Source organism: Clarias gariepinus, chromosome 21 (genome assembly GCF_024256425.1).
Source record: "Clarias gariepinus isolate MV-2021 ecotype Netherlands chromosome 21, CGAR_prim_01v2, whole genome shotgun sequence".
NCBI lineage: Eukaryota > Metazoa > Chordata > Actinopteri > Siluriformes > Clariidae > Clarias > Clarias gariepinus.
In genome coordinates, this window is record NC_071120.1 from 29,322,134 (window position 1) to 29,344,137 (window position 22,004).

Below are 22,004 nucleotides of genomic sequence, written 5' to 3' on the forward strand. Positions count from 1 at the left end.
TTAAATTAAAAGTTATTATATGGATATGGAGCTTTACTCACTTTTTGCAACACACTACTATTATTTTGAACACAACTGTACATATCAAGAGCTTCAGTTAATGTTTACCTCAACCATCAGATTAGAGAAGAATTTCAGGCTGCTTTATTAGTGTCAGTTTCTGAATATCAGAAACATGAGTGAGTGATTGCGTAAATTTTCCTAATGACATTTTATAGACATTGATCCTTATGGGCATGTTTAATTTTTTTATTTTCAGCTTCCAAAGATCAGTGGATCAGTCCTGCACAAAGCTTTTACATGGTGGCACAAATAGATCTCGAATCACGACAACATGTTAAACTGGTTCAATTTGTCAGGTATTGTGTGTGTGTGTGTGTGTGTGTGTGTGTGTGTGTGCGTGCATGTATTTTCCTTATTTGACATCTTGCTCTCTTTGCACCAGATTTCCAGCCAGTAAATCATCCCTGAAGAAGGTGACTGAGGGAACTGAGCTCCATAAATATGCCCTGTCTCTGATCTCGGGGTTCGGCCAATCACAGTTCAGGGTTGGGATTTTCCTTTTTCTCTGTTTCATGTCAAATATAGTTTAATGAGAAAAATAAAATAATGAGAAGAAAATCGCTCTCTATCTGTCTTAGGACTTTAAGGTCCTTCATACCTGGAAGCTCTTCGGAAGTGAACTTGATGTTGGTAATTGTGAGGGCGTTTCTACAATGGTCCTCACACTCCCTTATGTCATTGAAAGCAGCATGATAAAATGGATTACACATGTAAATTAGAGTATTTTTATTCTGGACTTGCTTTTGGGTACTAAATGTGAAATTATCATCGTTAATTTACTTTCTGGTTGTGTCTTTTAGCTTTCAGATAATCTGATTCAACCGAAAGAAGAGGAAGAACCTGAGGAGCTGAGAAAAGCTTCTGAGGATGTAGATCTCCAGGAGTTCCACCCTTCACAACACAGTAGGTTACAATTCACAGCAGCTATTTCTAACATTTCAAAATCACTTAGCTTTGTGTGTTAGTGCTAAAGATCTCATAACTCAGTAAAATATTGCTGAGGAGAGAGAGAGAGAGAGAGAGAGAGAGATAGTTCTTTGTTTAATATGACGCTGTTTACACTGAAGTCTAATAATAGATGTGTTTTATCAAGTACACAAAGAAAGATTAATCACTGGGCCGTCTGATCTGTCTTTTTAAACTAACTAAAAAAGTCTTATATTTACATTACTGTATTTGCACCATGTTTATGATAAATATAAAAGCATAGCTGGCAACGTTTCAGAAAAGCTTGGAGTGAGATTATGAAAACACAGTCATTAGTTCTGCACGTATGCACACAAACCCCCAATAGTTCATGCCCAGCCATTTTGTCTAACACTAACCATACACTTTCCCCTTGATGGCCCAGGTACTGTATATTTTAGGATTGCAGTGTTAAAGTGAAACAACAGATGCATGTGATTGTATTTATTTTAGAAATGTAAATTCAATTAAAAAGTGGGGAGAAGAAACGATAAAGAAAAAAGATACCAAATAAAGTGAGGTTGTGCTGCATGTATGATTGTGAATCTCTGTCTCACTCTCTAACATGTTTGTTATCCTTTGAGTGTTCTTATGAATATGAAAAAATTGCTACCTGATTAAACTTTTAATTATCCCCTGTATTTACCTCTTTGTATAATATTCTGTCACTGCCCTCACACACTCTTTAATGAGCCAGCTGGTGTGTAACTTTGAATGTTAATTTATTTTATTAAATTGTAGATCTGTATAGCACTATTATGACTCTTCCTGTTATTATCCCTTCTTTTGCGTGTGATTAATCCCTCACTCATGTCTGTTAATTTTAACTGGATTACACTTGGAGAGAAAATGTGGTGGAGGCTCCTGCCCTCCGACTGCACTATAACTGAGTATTGATGAAATGCATGTTGGAATGGGGGATTTGACTTTCAAATAAAAGTGATTTATAGCTGACTCGTCAGAACAGGCCTGGAGCTCAGTGATTTTGTTTACATCTTCCACAGACAATTATTTTGAATATAAAAGTGTGAGAAATTGAAAGTGTAGTGCGAGAGTGTGTGAAGATGAGTGATTGTGTGAGTCTCACACTCAAAGTGTCAGAGATGGTAGCTTTGGTAAAAGCTAGCACAGTGTTATGTACACACTGCAGATGCCCGAGCTTTGATCTATTTTTTAACTGGCACTAGGCAAAGATAATTTAGACTTGATTACACACAACAATGTGATGTATTGGAACATAGCTGAAAATAACTTAACTCACTTGTGTGTCTGTGTGTGTGTGTGTGTGTGTGTGTGTGTGTGTATGTTACAGATAAGTTTGATGCATGCTACACTGTGGTAAAGGTTTTAGCGAAAGAATGGTACGGTGCGGTCTACACTGGAGTCCGCAAAGCAGATGGGAAAGAAGTAATTCCTCTGTTATTATTTTAAATAAAACAATGCAAATACTCTGTCTTGTAATATATTATTTCTACTCATTATAAAATGGTAGCATGTAAAACTATTTAATTCTGTTGTATCCATTTAAACAGGTTGGCATTAAGTGTTTGATGAAAGACCCCGTAGATGAGCTCATCACCATCGTAAGTAAACCTACTTAACTTTCTGAAATTCTGCAGAGAAGCAACAATCACAAAACACTAATCACAGTCTTATGTTATCGAGCAGATAAACTAATGCGTTCATTTACTTTTTTTCTGCCAACATCATCACAAACATCTCAGCTCTAAAACACATCTCATTTTCACACATTGCTACAGTGGAAGACTCTAATCTAAAGTCAGTGCCTGCCTCCTAACTTAACCTCCCTAACTCATAGTAATAATGTGTGTGTGTGTGTGTGTGTGTGTGTGTGTGTGTGTGTGTGTGATTTTAGCCCGGACTGTTGCACATTCTGCCTCTGGAGGTGGCATTAATCAAGCTGGTGTCCAGGCCTCCTCTCTGTGAGAATGTGGTGGAGTTGCTGGATTGGTTTGAGACGACCAATTTCTACATCTTGGTGGTGGAGCGACCCAACCCCTGCATGGACCTCCGCAACTTCTGTAAACTTGGCAACAGTCGGTTGCCAGAACCAGTGGCTCAGAAGCTCATGCAGCAGGTGGTTCGAGCTGCTCGTCACTGCTGTGAGCATGGAGTTCTTCACTGTGACTTTGAGCAGAATCTTCTGATAAATCCAGACACACTGGAAGTGAAGTTGGTGGACTTTGGCTGTGCTGAGGTGATGACGGACGAGCTCTACACAGACTTCCCAGGTTAGTTCAGTATAGATACTGGATACATTCAGATAAAGCATGGAGTGGGGAATCGTGACAGTTTCTGTTTTTTCTCCCTTAGGAAATCCAGCTTTCTCTCCTCCTGAATGGGTACGATACAGAAAGTACTTTGGATTTTCAGCCATCATCTGGGGTATAGGTGTTCTCCTGTTTGAGTTGGTCTGTGGAGAGTTGCCCTTTGGCAATGAAAAGGAAATTGTTCAGGGGCATCTGCCATTCATTCCTGGCCTGTCTGATGGTGAGAAAATGCAAAAGCATTATTTTTTTTTGGGTTTTTAGATAAAATGATTTTACCTTCCATCTCCTCACTGCTCTCACAGAGTGCTGCAACCTCATACAGCAGTGCCTAAACAAAGACCCTGAACATCGACCAACTTTCAAGGAAATCCTGGACCACAAGTGGTTCGAGGAGGGACTTCAGGACATGACCATGTTGGTGGTTAAAGGAGCTAAAGATCATCCATGCCGGACAGGTAGGACCAAGGGAAAAAATTTGAGTTCAACATTGGGAGGTTTGAGACCTCATGTAGGGGGTGCCTGAGCCCCAACGCCCCTACCAGGATATTTATAACCTATAAAGTTAACTGTTATAACAGATGAACTTTCTTAGCTTGTTATTGTTTTTTTTGGCTCCTTACAGCCATTATGTACAAGATTTCTCTGTTCTCTCTTATTTGTCTTCAGGGGAGTCCGATGTCCTGCAGTGGGATGAAAAATTTTCTGATCATCTAATGAGGTAAGATGCTCAGAGTATAATATTAAGCTTTTTTTAGTCACTTGTCTTTTAGGCAAATGGCTGAGAGGTTTAACTTACCTGTAACATTTTTGCCCATTAACATTTTAATAACATTCAACAATTTCTATAACACAGAATTTTATTTTATGGGCACTGTACCATTAGTCATGAAATAAATTTGAGGTTATCGCATACGATCTTATAAATTAAGACACAGACCCGAATTTTTAAAGTCTTCTTAACGTCTTGTGTGTTTCACAGGTAAACTTCCATTGGAGAGTTTTTTTTACCAAAATACCTGTAACACTGAGTCCCTGAAACTATGACAACCATAACTTGTTAGCATTAGTGCATGTGCACACCATCTCTGCCCCAAAGCACCGGGTTTTAGCTTATTCACTATTTGTTGTAAAGATTTTGAGTTAGTTTATTGTACTATGATTTTTTTTTCTCAACACTGTAAAGACTTAATTATGTTTAATTATTAATTCATTATTTCATTATGACACCATGTGTACAAAAATATGGGATAAATAGCAATAATATGCTGAAAAAAAAGTTAGGCACATCAGCCTATTGTGTCTTTCTGAGACACAACAGATATATAAACTGAAAAAACGGTGCACACTGAATACTAAACTGGGCTCACGGATTAATAAAACTGAGCATGAGGATTAATAAAGCGAGATTATTAATACAATGGAACTTTGTATTGCAAGCATAATTGGTCCCGGAAGCATGCTTGTGTATCAAAACACTTGTATATCAAAGTAAATTTCCCCATAAGAAATAATTGAAACTCAGATGATCCGTTCCACAACCGAAAAATATTCATATAAAAATAATTTAATAATTTTAAAATTAGTAAAAAATATAAAGTAAAAATAAAACAAATTAACCTGCACTTTACCTTTTAAAAGTTTAGTAACGCAGAGCCGACAGTTCTGTAATTAATGCCTTTACTGACAACAACAGAAAAACATGAAGTCTATGAACAAAAATTTATGAAATACATGCCCTCTGCTTCTCGAGTTCAGCTACTTGTTCTCTGCTCTTTGCAAATACCATTACTCACTACTGCCATTTAGTGGATAGGCGAACAATCAGCCCATTATATTACAAAAATAATTTTAGCTGTAGCGATTGAGACCAATTCAATTCAATTCAATTCAATTTTATTTGTATAGCGCTTTTAGCAATTTTCAATGCCGCAAAGCAGCTTTACATAGTCAAAAGAATTATTTAAGTTTGTATGAAATGTGAATTTGTATGAATCAAAATGGTCAGTTTGTCCCTGGTGAGCAAGCCGAGGGCGACAGTGGCAAGGAAAAACTCCCTGAGATGGTAATAGGAAGAAACCTTGAGAGGAACCAGACTCAACAGGGAACCCATCCTCATTTGGGTGAAACAGAAAGCAGTAAATGATCTGCATTTATACAGTGTGTAGGGTGGGAGGCAGTTCAGCTATAATAGCTGATGTTAATTGATGTTAATATGGAGTCCAGGTAGTTATTGAAGACCCAGGTAGACTTGTAAGAAGTTCCAGTCATGAACTATCGAACTGTCAAGTCCCCAGAGAAACAGTTGCCAACACCAGTCGAGGCCAGAACCATTTTCTAGGTAGAGAGAATCATTCCCAGACACCAGACGCATCCCAGAGAGACACACGGGGCATCCATGTGACGAGATCTTCAGCCAGAAGCGGGGCACCAGGATGGGTCAGACAGGTCCGTAGGGCAGAGGGAGTCTGGATCACTGGCAGCTCAGGAACGACATGTGTAGCTCGACAGAGAGAGAGAGAAAGAGTGAAAGGGGGGGACAGGAGGAGAGAGGAAAAAGAAAGAGGGGGGGAAAGAGAAGAAGAGGAGAGATGGCAGTTAGGTATGGTCACAGTCACACAATATATCCTTCATTGGCTCCCATCCCACCCCTCTAAGAGAGCTCAGCCAATCAGCTCTCTCCAGGCTAGAGCATCTCCTGAGAATCAAAATGGCTATCTTCGGATAATAAGGCCACTGGACTCGGGGGCCCTTGCTGATAGATTTTAAATAGTGAAACACACTGGGTTTATCTGTATATTATTAGTAGTTTGGGCTAAACACAAACTGGTATACTGGTGAACTGACCTGTCCTATTTGTTCCATCAGTCCCCTCAACATCTGGCTGCTATTACTGTTGTTGTGTTACATGTGGAAGGTGCGGGCAATTTTTACACTGGTTTTACACTGCCATGGGGAAGTGATTGGGCACCAAAATTAAGCAACTTGACAGTGTACCCGTAGCACTCTCCAATCTCATGCGTTGACCTATAAATCCATAGCTGATAATGTAGGAAGGCACAAAAGAGCATTGCTCTTCATATTATTCCCCCAGGTAATAATAATATGCAATTTTCTTTTGTGTTTAATGGCAGCTCACAAACCAAATAGGTGCATAAAAAAAAGAACCTTAGCCAGTGGGGAGAGGGTCCAATCTTTCTTGAGCATGGTACAAATCAATTGTGCCTAAAGTGAAAATGCCATAAGCTTGTGGAGGAATCCAGATTATATAAATAAATAAAATTGAAATATTAGCCCACTGTTCCTAACTTTGTTCCAGGACTAACATGGAGAAGGACAAGCTGATAAAATATATCCAGGAGAAATGTCAGGAGTGTTTGCTCCACTTGAATGAACCTGAGGAGCAATTTTCCTATTTCTTTTGGTTGATTATGGAGCGCTTCTGTAAGAGAAATGGAGTAAGTGGTACTTAGTAACCCAGTATAAGGATCTATTCAGTGACAGAAAATTCAAAGCACTTTTGTAAATCACTCTGGATTAGAGCATCTGCCAAATGCATAAATGTAAAAGTAAATGTTAAGTGTTTAATTACACTGTAAAGAACAAGTTGTCCTTTGTCTTCTGATACCATGTCCCTGTTAGCGAAGCAGGAATGCTAAATAACTGGATAATAGACAAATAAGCTGAATAAATAAGCTTGTTAGTATCTCGCTGGCTTTATATAGACTAAAGTTAGGTAAGTCCATGAGTCAAAAAATCTGTGTACAATGAGAGATGAGTTAAAGAGATTTTTCTTTCACAGAGAGCAATGATGGTGGAATTCTCTGTGCTGCTCTTCAAGGGCTATGGCCTTTTGATGAGAAAGGTAAGTGTTTCACTCTACATCACCTTCTGTCATGTGTTAGTCAGATTCATGTGGACTAACTTGAAACTGTTTGCTTCAGCTTGGATATGTGCAGAGCCTAGAGAGCTGGTGTCTTCCTCTGGCAAAGCTTTTATGCTCCAAATCTCCAAGAATTAAGCAGAGAGAAGATGTTATTTCATTGGGAAATGATTTTGGTATGGATACACTCGAGTAACAGCAACATGTTCTAATCGCTTTAAATTTATTAGGAACTTTTAAGAAATTCAATCAGCCGACCTAGTGTGAGCATCAGTGCAATGTATGAAATAATATAGACACAGATCAAAAGCTTCAGTTAAAGTTTGCATCAACTATCAGAACAGAAAAGAATCTCGAGATGCTTTATTAGTCTCAGTTTAGGGTATCAGAATTGGATAATAAAATGGTCTAGTTTATGGACACTTATTCTCACAAGTAGTTTTATTTGTTTATTTTCAGCTTTCAAAGGATGGATCTATCCAGCACAAATATGCTACATGGTGGCACAAATGGAGCTGGTATCACAACCACATTTTCAACTGACTGGATCTGAGAGGTATTGTGTGTGTGTGTGTGTGTGTGTGTGTGTGTGTTCGTGCGTGTGTTTATTTTCCCTATTTGACACATTGTTTTTGTTGCACCAGTTATTCAGACCTGAAGAAAGTAAAAACTGAGGTCTATAAATATATGGGGTCACACTTCAAGGTTGGAATTTCTCTTCTTCTCTGCTTTATGTCAAACATAATTTAATGAGGAATCGTCATGTTGAGAATGAGTGGCTCTCTATGTGTTTTAGGAGGAAGAATCAAAGGAGCTGAGAAAACTTTGCCAGCCCCTTGAAAGCAAATCAGAAGTGTTTATCTCACGTGGCCCTGAGTGTCAGGATGTATCAGGATCCCCACCTGAGTGGTCACAGGACAGTCGGCAGTTTGGCGATCATGTTACCCTGTGGGGTTTGGGTTTTCTGTATGAGTTGGTCAGTGGAGATTTGCCCTCTGGTAGCAAAGAGGAGATTGTTGAGGGCCACCTGCCCTCCGTTCCTGGTGTGTCTGATGGTAAGAAAATGCAAAAGCATAACTTAATCATGATTTATATTGTTTGTGAATCGAAAAGTTACTTTTAACACAAGCATGTTGTCATGAACGGGTTGTCTGTGCTTGCGTCGTGGCATAAATGCAGAAGGCAAGGTAGACAATTCAAGAGTTCTTTTTATTTAACAACAAAAGAAAGTAAAGTTAAAACCAAAACTCGACTTTGAGCACTTTAGGAACTTTACTTTAATTCTTCTATGACAAAAAAACCCTTAACCTAACCACAAAACTATAACAACAAGAAATGCTAGACCCTTCACTGAACTTAAGTCAGGCTATTTATAATCATCAACTTAATTAGTCGCCTCGGTTCAGGTGCGCTCTTCTATTACATGACCGAGGTGCATTCTGGGATACATTGTTCAAATCAAACAAACTACAAAATAATAAACCTAATCATTGGGCGTAGGGGTTAACCCTTACACATGTTTCATTTTTTTTATTTTCAGCTTCCAAAGGATGGATCAGTCCTGCACAAAGCTTTTACGTGGTGGCACAAATAGATCTCGAATCACGACAACATGTTAAACTGGTTCAATTTGTCAGGTATTGTGTGTGTGTTTGTGAGTGTGTGTGTGCATGCGCATGTGTATTTTCCTTATTTGACATCTTGCTCTCTTTGCACCAGATTTCCAGCCAGTAAATCATCCCTGAAGAAGGTGACTGAGGGAACTGAGCTCCATAAATATGCCCTGTCTCTGATCTCGGGGTTCAGCCAATCACAGTTCAGGGTTGGGATTTCCCTTTTTCTCTGTTTCATGTCAAATATAGTTTAATGAGAAAAAATAAAATAATGAGAAGAAAATCGCTCTCTATCTGTCTTAGGACTTTAAGGTCCTTCATACCTGGAAGCTCTTCGGAAGTGAACTTGATGTTGGTAATTGTGAGGGCGTTTCTACAATGGTCCTCACACTCCCTTATGTCATTGAAAGCAGCATGATAAAATGGATTACACATGTAAATTAGAGTATTTTTATTTTTGGACTTGCTTCTGGGTTCTAAATGTGAAATTATCATCGTTAATTGACTTTCTGTTTGTGTCTTGTAGCTTTCAAATAATCTGATTCAACCAAAAGAAGAGGAAGAACCTGAGGAGCTGAGAAAAGCTTCTTAGGATGTAGATCTCCAGGAGTTCCACCCTTTACAACACAGTAGGTTACAATTCACAGCAGCTATTTCTAACATTTCCAAATCACTTAGCTTGGTGTGTTAGTGCTAGAGATCTCATAACTCGGGGGTAGTGGTGGCTCAAACAGTTAAGGCTTTTGGTAACTGATAAGGTTGTGGGTTTAAGCTGCCACTTTTGAGCCCTTTAAGCCTCTTTGCTCCTGGCTGCCCTTGCGTTCTGACCCCTGCTTCCTAACTGGGAGATGCAAAAATAATAGGAATTTACATTTAGTCATTTGGCAGACGCTCTTATCCAAAGCGACTTACATTTTTATCTCGTTACACATCTGAGCAGTTGAGGGTTAAGGGCCGCGCTCAAGGGCCCAACAGTGGCAACTTGGTGGTTGTGGGGTTTAAACCTGGGATCTTCCGAACTGTAGTCCAATGCCTTAACCACTGAGCTACCCCTGAAATTCACTGTGCTGTAAGGTACAGGTGACAAATAATTTAATCCCATTCTAAATCCTGACTTATTGAAACATAGCTGAGGGTAGAGACAGAGAAGAATGTTTTCCTTATTTTTTTTTTATTTAAAGTTTTTTTTTACTGAAAATATAAACAAGTTACACATACAGTGAAACCTTAGATTGCGAGCATAATCTGTTCCAGAAGCTTGTTCGTATGTTAAAACACTCATAAACCAAAGAGAATTTCCCCATATGAAATAAAAAAAAAACTCAGATTATTCGTTCCACAGCACAAAAAATAAATACATAAAAATAATTAGTAAAAAAATAACAAATTAAACCACGCTTTACCTTTGAAAAACGTATAAATAAATTCCAACAGATAAGTGTTTCCATTGGTGTTTGTGCGCATATGCACTGTATATGTGTGTGTGTGAGTGTTTCTGCGATACCCTCTCCCTCTTCTCGTCTTATACAATACCCCTTTTTCCTCTCTTATTTGTGTGGGACGACTTTTACACACACACACACACACACACACACACACACACACACACACACACACACACACACACACACACGCACAAAGTAACAAAAACACTGCTTAATCTGGATAAAGGAAAATTAACAAGAAACATCTGACGTTCGAGTGCACTGTAAAAACTAATCTATAGAGTTTACCCAATAAATGTGAGGTAACAATTTGAATTGACTTTGGTGGGGTAGATTTAATCCCATATATTGGGTATAAACTATCTGAAGTAAAAAGCTATTAAATACTTGCATAAATTGGGTAACAATACCTCACATTTATGTATATGTTCAACATATACATAAATTTATTGGGTAAACCTACTCATTAAATATTGTAATTTAATGACCACTCAGGTGGGGAGAGAGATACATCCTGACACTTAGGGCCACGTGAGATAAACACTTCTGATCTGCACTTCTGATCTGCTTTCAAGGGGCTGGCAAAGTTTTCTCAGCTCCTTTGATTCTTCCTCCTAAAACACATAGAGAGCCACTCATTCTCAACATGACGATTCCTCATTAAATTATGTTTGACATAAAGCAGAGAAGAAGAAATTCCAACCTTGAAGTGTGACCCCATATATTTATAGACCTCAGTTTTTACTTTCTTTAGGTCTGAATAACTGGTGCAACAAAAACAATGTGTCAAATAGGGAAAATATTGGGTATTATTGGGTAAACCTACTCATTAAAACTAGATAAAAATTATCTTTTCAAATCAAAGTAAATTAATAACAATTGCTTTCTCAGAGAAGGTAAAATTTTCCCAGCAAAATGGGTTAAATATTCAACCCAAATGCTGGGTCATATTTAACTATAATGCTGGGTTAATTCTACCACATAAATTGGTCAAATGTTCTATCCAGATGTTGGTTCATTTTAACTGGAATGTTGGGTTAATTATAACACATAAATAGGTTATTATTATTTTCATGTTTAACAGTGAATCTGTAAAAAAAATCTACTTATGTCTATGAAACAGTTAAATTACTTTGATATACTGGTTTATTACAAAAAAAAAAACTTAAAAGTTTTGCAAACCATACATATATGCAATAAACAGCATCCTATTAAATGTTCATAAAAAAAAAACATTTATTTTTTAAAAGCACAAGAACAGATAATCAACAGTGACATCATTACCATACTATTACTCACAAGGGCAGAATGGAGTAATAACACAAATAGGCTGAGGCAGCTTCTACAGAGCAGGATCATTCTGTGACATTAGATATCTTTTCTGCAGAACAAAACTATCCAGCCCTGGTTCCGTTTTAACATACAAACACTGTCTATGACTTTTCAAGTAGGCCTCGCTATTTCATAGCAACATTACAAAAAGTCCTATACAGGTGCACACTACTTTAAATAGTTAATGTCAAAAATATAAAATGCCTTGAAGCACACATCAACCGCCCCAAGTAGTGTGCATTGCTCCAGAGCCTGTCCCACCAGAATGACGAATGCCTGACTCTCCCAACGTCAGGATGTGGGGGTACGGCCTTGACACTTCAGCCTGCTGGAGGTATTTCACCATGTTGGTGCCAACCTTAGAAAGAAATGAAAGAAAGTTAAACATTTGTTGCATAACAAAGATTAAACTGAATAAGACTATCAATTTAATGTGTAATAGGATTTATACTAAATAAAAAAATTACAAAGCTAGGGTATAGGTAACCTGAAACAAAAACATGGAGACAGCTACTACCAAAAATAAAATATGCAAAATAAGCATGGCTTTTGGGATAAAGCTCATTATATATATATATATATATATATATATATATATATATATATATATATATATGAGCTTTATCCCAATATATATATATATATATATATATATATATATATATATATATATATATATATTTTAGTCAGACTAGTTAATCTTGTGGTCTGCGTTGATTTTAAGCTAATTACCGAGGAGATGCATTGTCATAGCTGGGGTCATACTGGCACATTACAATCACCCAAACATTAATGGATAGATGGGTGGGTCCATCTAGTAGTTATCTGTACAGCTGACTTAATTTAGTCTGAGTCACAAGCAACTTTGGTTAAAGAGGGCTACCTGGTTATCTTACATGCAGCAGTCATATTTGCATACTACTTGCCAAAGGGGGAAAGGTGTAAAATATTGTTATAACTCGGGAGAAACGCGGACGAATTTTAACCGCGGAGTAAATTACTAGCTAGTGAAAAACGGGAGGTTAGCAGGTGTGTATATTTGTGAGAGGGTCAGTGTTTTGTAACACCCCAGCATTTTATTGTCTACAGCAGTGAGATTAATAAAGTTCTAATGTTAATGTGGGTGCTAACGCTAGGAACCTAACTAAATGCTAGCGTCATGCTAATACTACAGTTACAGTTTTGTCAACCTGCAAACATTCTACAGAGAAAGATAAAAAGCTCAGACATCTTATCCGTTTCCTTCACACACAGGTGGGGTTCTTTGGCTAACTATAGCAGCTATTGTCAGCTAAATTATCTTACCTCAGACCAGCCTGAAAGTTTAAGTGTAACCTTAACACGGTAACAGTAATAAATCTTACATATAGTAATAATTTTTCAGTCATATGTGACTTAGGTGAGTGAACATGTGAATACAGACCTTGTATTTAACGTCATTTTCCCTTAAATGAACCGTCATCAGCGGTGTGGGAGCTCAAGAGAGACACGAAGCTCTGACTGACAGCCGCTGAATCCACCGGTGAACTTTGGGGGAGGGGCCACCAAACTTCAACCCAGCAGCTGGGTTACACAAAAACTACCCAACTCTCTGTAAATAACCCAGAAATATGACCCAACAGCAGCAACCCAGCGTTTTTTACTGTGTATGAAACACTTAAAATATAGTGCAGCACAACAGCTTTACACAACATTTCAAGTAATGAACCTGTTGCGGGCTGACGCATGCGCAATTTAAAGCAAAAAAAAAAAAACGGTTTGGGGGTATATTTTACTGCATTTTTCTATGTGATGGTTCTTACTGTTAACGAATGGGTAGCATAAATAGAATTTACCCATTACTTAAGGATTCGTTGGCTAGCTTATATTTACCACTCTCCAAAATCACTTTTTTCAGTGTGTGCGCACACTAACGGACTCACTGCTATAAAGTGAAAATAAAACAAATTAACCTGCAATTTACCTTTGAAAAGAATCACAACAGAGCAGTGTCTTCGTTAAAGTAAGAAGGAGAGGTGTGTGTGTGAAGGCGAGAGGAGGAAGAGTGTGTGTGAAGGGGCATGGTGTCCAATGACGCACGCACGCACACGTTACAGGATTAGTAAAGGCTGATACAGAGAGAGAGAGAGAGAAAATGGAACTTTAACCGCTCTAATGAGACTTTCTTTTGCTTTACAATGGGCACACACAAATTTATTATAATAAACAGAACACCGAGCAGAGGAGACGATTACCCACAATTCCGCAGCACAGGAGACAGAAAAACCATTGGCTCAGTTGTGATTATGTAGTGCTTAATGACAAGCGCATGCGTGATGCATAATACTCGGTACTCGTGCTTGTTTTAAAAGTCAAAATTTATTAAAAATCTTTGCTCGTCTTGTGGAACACTCGCAAACCAGGTTACTCGCAATTCGAGGCTCCACTGTACATACATACATGGTACACTATTGTTTTCTTCTACCCATTCCCCTCCCCTCACCTAACAAACAAACAATATAAGACCTCCTTAATCCAGTGAGAACACACTGGTGGCAATGGCTCTTCCAATTAAATAGGATCGTTCTTCTAGCAAGAATGAAGCTAAAGGGTATCATATTGGCCCTGGGCATCATTCAGGCGGGCACCACTTGAGTCAACACCAAAAAGTGCAATGAATGGGGATGGTTCTAATTTATATTTAGGCATGTAGAAGACACCCTTATCCAGAGTGACTTACATTTTTATCTCATTATTTATCTGAGTCGTTTTAGGGTTAAGGGCCTTGATCAAGGGCCCAACAGGGAAAACTTGGTGGTCATGAACTTTGAACCTGGACCTTCCAAACTGTAGTCCAATGCCTTAACCACTGAACTACCCCTGGCAATTCTAATGGTATTTGCAATGTATCTGACAAAGTATCAAAAATAAACTTCAAAAATTATATAACTTTGGGCATGTCCAGAACATATGCAGTAGCGTAGCTGGTTCCCGCTTAAATTAGTCCTCTCTAATTTTAGCCTATTTTTACCTTGGACCAGTGAAGCCAGTGGACATTTTTTAATTGAACTACTCTGTGTTTGCAAACTGATAAGGAATAAATTATAATCTGTCTCGTACCACACTGAAGCTCAAAGAAAGGGGAAAAGTTATTATTTGTCCAAACTTTCCTTAAGAAGACACTGTATACACCAATGTTTAATAATAGATTATTTTTATCAGATACACAGAGAAAGATTGGTCAGCACCGGGCCATCTGAAATTTATCTTTGTAAACTGGATGAAAAAAAATATAATTATTTACATTACTAATATTTGTATCCTGTAAAGGTTTATGAAAAAGCTAGCACAGTGTTATGTACACACTGCCTAATGCTTTTTAAAAATAATTAGTGCTGAGACAACTGCAAAGATGATTTCAACTTGGTTACACAAATGCATTGTAATGTACTGAGAATTTTCACATGCAGCGTGAGACAACAGGATCATCACAACATGCTTTTATTAGTCATGTGGATTTGGAACTACTGTTCCTTTATTTAACACTAGAAGCGCTGAGCACCGGTCATTTGACCGCTATAGGGAAAAAAAATAATACTCCACACTCGATACTGACTGGTACTTTTGATTTTGAGCCTCCCTTCATTCAGGGACACATTGGGAAACTTTTAGTTAATATATTCAGTAAATGTATGAATTATATTCAAATGATCTATAAGCCTGATTTATTTGGTACCATCTAACATTTTATTTTCAATTTATTTTATGTTTTGCTAGCGAAATACATTTTAGGCAGAGATGTCAGCTCGGTCTTATTTTGTTTTAAAACCCCCAATACAGCCAATTCCCCATCAGCAAAACCGGTTTGACAACTTCACACCTATTGTAAATAAAAGTGGAGAAGAGGCATTATAGTAATTGGTGGTCTGTGGGTGTTCGGCTCGGAGCGCGCCGTCGCGTTGTATTCAGCGAATAGATATATTTGTTTGTTGCATTTCAGGGGGAGTATGTCTGCAGTTTTACTGATAAATCTCTTTTTCTCTGCGTGCACATTTATTTGCCTTTTGATCAACGGCACTCAATTTTACTTTGCAAAAGGCGGTGTTTATTTTTTACTGTATAGTTATAGTGCATACACACACTCATTATGAAAGATTTACACTTTCTTAAGAGGGGGTTGGAATGTGTTATTCATTTATTCATTCTCTACAAGGGCACCATCTGCACAGACCAAACTGTTATGTTCTTGTACTGGTATAAAAATTCTAAATATAAACAAAAAAAATACAGTTTTTTTTCTCAGAGGTAAACGGAAAAGTGAAGTTTTTCAGCGGTTTAGTGTCACTATGCAGATGTTACACCCAGTGTACTTACCGAAATCTTTGGTTTAGTTCTTATTAAGTGGCCACACATCACTTCCACATTTCCACATTCCTGAATAGGCGCGTGGTCCGTTGCCTAGCAGCACCTAGGACGAAACGAGGCATAATCCTGGTGTTTGCTTCGGTTATGACATAGCATAGTTTATTATCTGCTGTGGTAGATCTAATTTATTCAAACTCAATAATAAAGCTTTATCTCCTCAGGAGGGGTCATTACATTGTTTTAGCATAGATCTGCTTTATCTAAAGCACTGTCACACTAAAAAAAACAGTCACAGTTCTGTGACTGAGACAGTCCAGAAGCTCCAAATAGAATGAACGAACTAATAATTGTACGTTATCACTGTTGTGTGGTGGGTCATCTTATTCTGCTCCTTTTTCCTTACATACTTTGGGGACTTCTGTGCAAGGGTTTAAATAATACCATGTGGTTCTGCCTTCCACCTTAACCGCTGTTGGAGTGGCTGCTATGACCCCTCCCTCCTAGATTCTTTCCACCTCCTCCTGAACACATGCAGATAGATCTAGTCTCCTGGAAAGATTGGGCATGGAGCGTCACTCTCCTCATCTGCCTTCTTGCTTTTTTCCTGCACATACATTGCCTTATGTATGGCAGTTATTTTCTTTGTATAAGATCTGAGATTCATTTGCAATTATTCTAGCAGTGGGCCTTTATAGGGGCCTCTACAATATGGCACAGGCTGACCCATATGCATTTCATGCGGGGGTAAATGTGTATTTCTGTTATTTGCTTGCGATAGCTCATTAGTGTGAGCGGTAAAGCATCAACCAAGTTAAGTTTAGTACTAGCGCACATTTTGTTAAGTTTGGCTTTGAGAGTCCCGTTTATTCTCTCTACCATCCCTTGTGACTGTGGATGATAGACACACCCAAATCTTTGCTTGATTTTTCAGCTGTTGTAGTACCTGCTTTACAGTTTACTGAATGAACGCTGATCCATTATGTCCACATAATTGACTATCATGTCGACAGGATCGATCACTACGTACTTAATTGGCCGGTATATGGCCAATAGGTGTCACTGTTCCCTTTCTAACGTTATGCTTGGCACCTCTCACATAGAGCTAAAAAGTCAAGCACCATGGCATGTCGATATGGAGACCAATACCCTTTTTTTTTTTCCTTACAATCTCCCCTCTTGCACAATGGTCAAACTTATGAGCATCTAAAATTAAAATGTTTAAGAGTGCTGTTATTGCAATGATTTAATGTTCATGTGAACATCAAATATCCTGTGCATCTTTGAGCTCTCATCCGGAGCCACATTAAGTGCTCGTGAGGACCTGCTTGCTGTTGAATATACATATCATCCAACTGAGGCTGCAGCTCTAAGAATTACTAATATATTAGATATTAAAAATATTTGCTACCTGCCCCTTTGCTAATTGACATGCGGCTGTAAGCGCTTTCAATTCAGCTAACTGAGCATACAATACCTGTAAATAGTGCTTAGATCGGATAGGTTTAAAGTCCTCTTCATCCTTTATTATTACTAAATTCCCTGTGTAATTTCCTAAATGCTCTCTTAAGCTAGACCCATCAACAAAGTAAGTGACCTCTGCTTCAGGTTATCGATTTAGATTCAAGATCCGGTCTAGTGAATGCCAAGGAATTAGCCACACAATCATGAGGGGCACCTTCATAGGCTAAAGGAATTAATTCAGCTGGGTTAACTGTGTTACATGGCTTAATAGAAACATCTGGATATGTGAGCAGTAAAGAATATGCTAGAATGCGAGCCTGAGTTAGAACAAATTTCCCCTGTTTTATCAGTTCTACAACTACAGCTGACATGTATCCATCAGCTCAGTTAGCCACATACAGGTAGAACAGTTTGGTATAATCAGGTATACCTAAGGTAGGTGCTTTTTGCAGTTCTTTTTTGATGGACTCAAATGCTAACAATGCATCTGTTTTCCATTTTAATGAAGCACTTAGATCCAGCAGTTCTACCCATCTCATTATCTCCCACAGTGGAGCTGTTTTTACTGCATACTCCTCTATCCAATCAGTGCTAAAGTCTGGTAACCCTAAAAACGTCATCAACTGTTTTACTGTTTTTGGCACTTTCCTTATGCTTTCTAATTAGATCTGGGCTATGGCTTTTGAACTATGTGAAATTAGCCACCCTAATAATTTGAGTTTCCATTATTTCTTATGGTTTACAAGTGTTTTGAAATACGAGCCCACATTCGGAACAAATTATGCTCATAATCCAAGGTTCCACTGAACATAGAACAACATATAATATTGTATAATCACACAATGTATATTGTATAATCATTAAACAATGATTGCCACTTCTTTTAATGTATAATATTTCACTATTTTTCTATTATTATTTGGCAAAAGCTCAGTATGTTTATACTACAGACAATACATTCCCCAACAACCTGATTACTGCTACAGTATTAATACAGGGTTCAACCACATTTATCTGTTACCACTTTTACTCTATCCCTTTATTTATAGGGCTTATACATTCACAATGTCCCTTTTTCGAAAGAATAAGGCTCATCCATGCACACTTTGTCCCTTTTCTCTTAAGGGCTCAATCACCCTCACTTGACCCTCTTTTGGCAGGGCTCATACATGCACGATAAATGCAAACAAATATCTACTTTCTTTTTTACTGAAAATCTGACTAAACAAAGATCAATCACAGTGAAGTATTTGGCTTTAGGAGGGACATTGGTTAGCAGCATGTTTGGATTTGGAACATCTGCTGGAAAATCCTCGATCATTGCTCGCAAATAATAAACAAGACACCATTTATTTTTACTCCGTATGATCACAGAAAAATTTGGAGTATTACAGCAACTGGTTGTTTCTACTAACACAGCTGCTTTTAGGAGGCCCTTAATTGTGTGTGTGTGTGTTTTTTTTTGTGAGGCAGCTTCTGCCTCAGGTTGCAAAGGACATTGTCTTATTCTTTTGACAATATTGTCTTATATTTTGAATAAGGCTGGCTGATTTTATTAGGTCTCTATTTGTATTATGCTGAGACCACAATTAAGATTGGAGTCACTCACTTACTCATCTTCTATACCACTTTATCCTGTATTCAGGGTCGCGGGGACCTGAAGCCTATCTCTGGAGGCTTAGGGCACAAGGCGGGGTACATCCTGGACAGGGTGCCAATCCATCGCAAGGCACACACACACACCCTACTGACAATTTGGGAACATCAATTAACCTAACCTACATGTCTTTGGAATGTAGGAGGAAACCCACCAAGCACGGGGAGAACATGCAAACTCCATGCACACAGAGATAAGAATCGAGCCTGGACCCTGGGAGGTGCAAGGCGACAATGCTAACCACTACACCACCATGTAACCACTAACCCTATGTGACAAATTAAATTACAATTTTTGAAATTTCTAAACATACCAGTTTACCATAATACTCTACGTACATGAGTCCCCCAAATCTGCTCATTTACCTAAGGCAAATGTATTGACAAAAATGTTTGGCTAAATAAATACGTTTTTGGCCATCTAGGCCATCTAAACATTAACAATAACATTAATTGGAAGGCTATTCTATACATGTGGGGCTTTGTAAGAAGAAGCTCCTCCCCCTGCTGTAGTTTTCATAATCCGCGGTACCAACAAGCAGCCTGCATCCATTGAACGAAGTAGGCGTAGCGGATTATAAGACACTAGCAGTTCACTCAGATACTGCGGCGTGAGTCCATTAAATGCTTTATATCAAAAGTAGTATTTTAAAGAAATTTCACTGGGAGGCAATGCAGTGTGGATAAGATAGGGGTGATGTGCTTGTATCTTCTGGTTCTTGTGAAGACTCTCGCTTTTGCATTCTGGACTAACTGAAGCTTGTTAATGCAACTAGTTGAACTACCAAATGGTAATGCATTACAATAGTTTAACCTAGAGGTGATAAAAGCATAAACTTATTTTTCTGCATTGTTTAGTGACAATATATTTCTTATCAACATTTCTTATATGAACTGCTATCATGGTAATATTATCTATGTGGACTTCAAATGAAAGACTGTAATTTATAATCACACTAAGGTCTTTTACTGTTGCACTTGATGGAACAGAAAGCCATCCAAAGTTGCAGTGTGATCAAAAAGTTTACTTCTAGATGCATGTGGTTCTATGACTAGAACTTCTGTCTTGTCAGGATTAAGCAGAAGGAAGTTAATTAACATCCAGTCTCTTATCTTAACTTCATTAAGTTGGTTTTTCTCATAATTTTTTTTTCTAAGATGTATAACTGTGTGTCATCATTATAATAATGAAACCTAATACCATGTTTACCATTTATGTTGCCCAGAGGAAGCATGTAAAGAGAAAAAGCAGTGAGCCTAAAACTAAACCCTGTGGAACACCAAACTTTACTTAAGAACAAGCAGAATAGTCAGCATTTAAATCTACCAACTGATAATCAGTCAAATAGGATCTGAGCCTGGAGAGGGCTATTTCCCTGATTACTACTACATTTTCTAATCCGTGAAGGAGAATACTATGATCAATGGTGTCAAAAGCTGCACTGGGGTCAAGTAACACAAGCATGGTGACGCTGATCAGAGGCCAATAGGAGGTCATTTATTACTTTAACATGTACTGTCTCTGTGCTGTGATGAGGCCTAAATCCTAACAGATACAGTTCATATATGCTATTTCTATGTAGATATAAACATAGCTTTTCCAGACTATCTTAGCGATAAAGGGGAGGTTTGATATCAGACTGTAATTGGACAGCTGACAGGGGTCAAGGTCAGGTTTCTCAATTAGAAAATGGTTTATTACACAGGTTGATGATTTGGCAGAAGAGATAAGTGATATTATTTCATTCTCTTCTCTTATATATGACGTGCAGTCAGTAAAAGTTGACCAAGTTCTTCAAAAAGTAAACTTAAAAAGCTGTCGTATGACAGAGATCAAAGCCACTGCGTCTTGTAGATCTTGGATCATCAAGCATCTTAGCTCTTAATCACATCACACTTTCACATTTTGTTACCTCATTTTAGATACTCATTTATAATAGATATCAAAGGAAGACTTTGATCTAGAGTCAGTGATATTCAAACCTCCTTCACTGTTGTAACTCTGCTAACCACACTTTAGATCTATTCTCTCCATGCTAACTCATGATAACCAATGCTAATAATGTGTGTGTGTAATTTTAGCTCTGATTGTTGCACATTTCGCCTCTGGAAGTGGCATTAATCAAGCTGGTGTCCAGGCCTCCTCCTCTCTGTGAAAATGTAGTGGAGTTGCTGGATTGGTTCGAGACATTCAATTTCTACATCTTGGTGGTGGAGCGACCCAACCCCTGCATGGACCTCCTGTAACTTTGTTCTGTAACCTTCGCAATGGCCGATTGACGAAATCAGTGGCCCAGAAGCTCATGCAGCAGGTGGTTCGAGCTGCTTGTCACTGCTGTGAGCACGGAGTTCTTCACTGTGACTTTGAGCAGAATCTTCTGATAAATCCAGACACACTGGAAGTGAAGTTGGTTGACTTTGGCTGTGCTGAGGTGATGACAGACAAGCTCTACACAGACTTTCCAGGTTGGTTCAGTACTGATATGGGATACGTTCAAAAAAAGCATGCAATGGGGGAATCATGACAGCTTTCTGTTTTTACTCCCCCAGGAAATCCAGCTTTCTCTCCTCCCGAATGGGTACGATACAAAAAGTACTTTGGATTTCAGGCTATTATCTGGGGTATAGGTGTTCTCCTGTTTAAGTTAGTCTGTGGAGGGTTGCCCTTTGGCAATGAAAAGGAGATTGTTCAGGGCATCTGTCAATGATTCCTGATCTATCTGATGGTAAGGAAATGTAAAAACATAATTTTTAATAATTTCTTTTAGTTTTTAAAATACAATTTTTACTTTGTCTTCTTGCTGCTTTTTTAGAGTGCTGTGACCTGATACAGCAGTGCCTAAACAAAGACCCTGAATCTTGACCAACTTTCATGGAAATCCTGGACCACAAGTGGTTTAAATAGTAATTTAATGCCACAGCATTGTTTGTAAAGGAGCTGATGATCATTCTT

At 38.2% G+C, this 22,004-nt stretch overlaps 1 protein-coding gene across 1 annotated transcript; it reads left to right on the forward strand.

Moving 5' to 3' along the window:
* Nucleotides 1-286: 286 nt before the first annotated feature.
* LOC128509092 (uncharacterized) lies at nucleotides 287-21,287 on the forward strand. Its single transcript, XM_053480659.1, has 21 exons — nucleotides 287-359; nucleotides 446-548; nucleotides 642-773; nucleotides 864-966; nucleotides 2,342-2,436; nucleotides 2,562-2,612; nucleotides 2,906-3,281; nucleotides 3,364-3,540; nucleotides 3,623-3,775; nucleotides 3,987-4,038; nucleotides 6,637-6,775; nucleotides 7,120-7,182; nucleotides 7,262-7,376; nucleotides 7,660-7,756; nucleotides 7,845-7,905; nucleotides 7,997-8,255; nucleotides 8,741-8,837; nucleotides 8,920-9,022; nucleotides 9,117-9,248; nucleotides 9,340-9,442; nucleotides 21,134-21,287. Exons 1-20 carry the CDS (start codon nucleotides 301-303, stop codon nucleotides 9,403-9,405), a joined length of 2,433 nt encoding a protein of 810 aa, XP_053336634.1. The 5' UTR covers nucleotides 287-300; the 3' UTR covers nucleotides 9,406-9,442; nucleotides 21,134-21,287.
* Nucleotides 21,288-22,004: the final 717 nt, after the last annotated feature.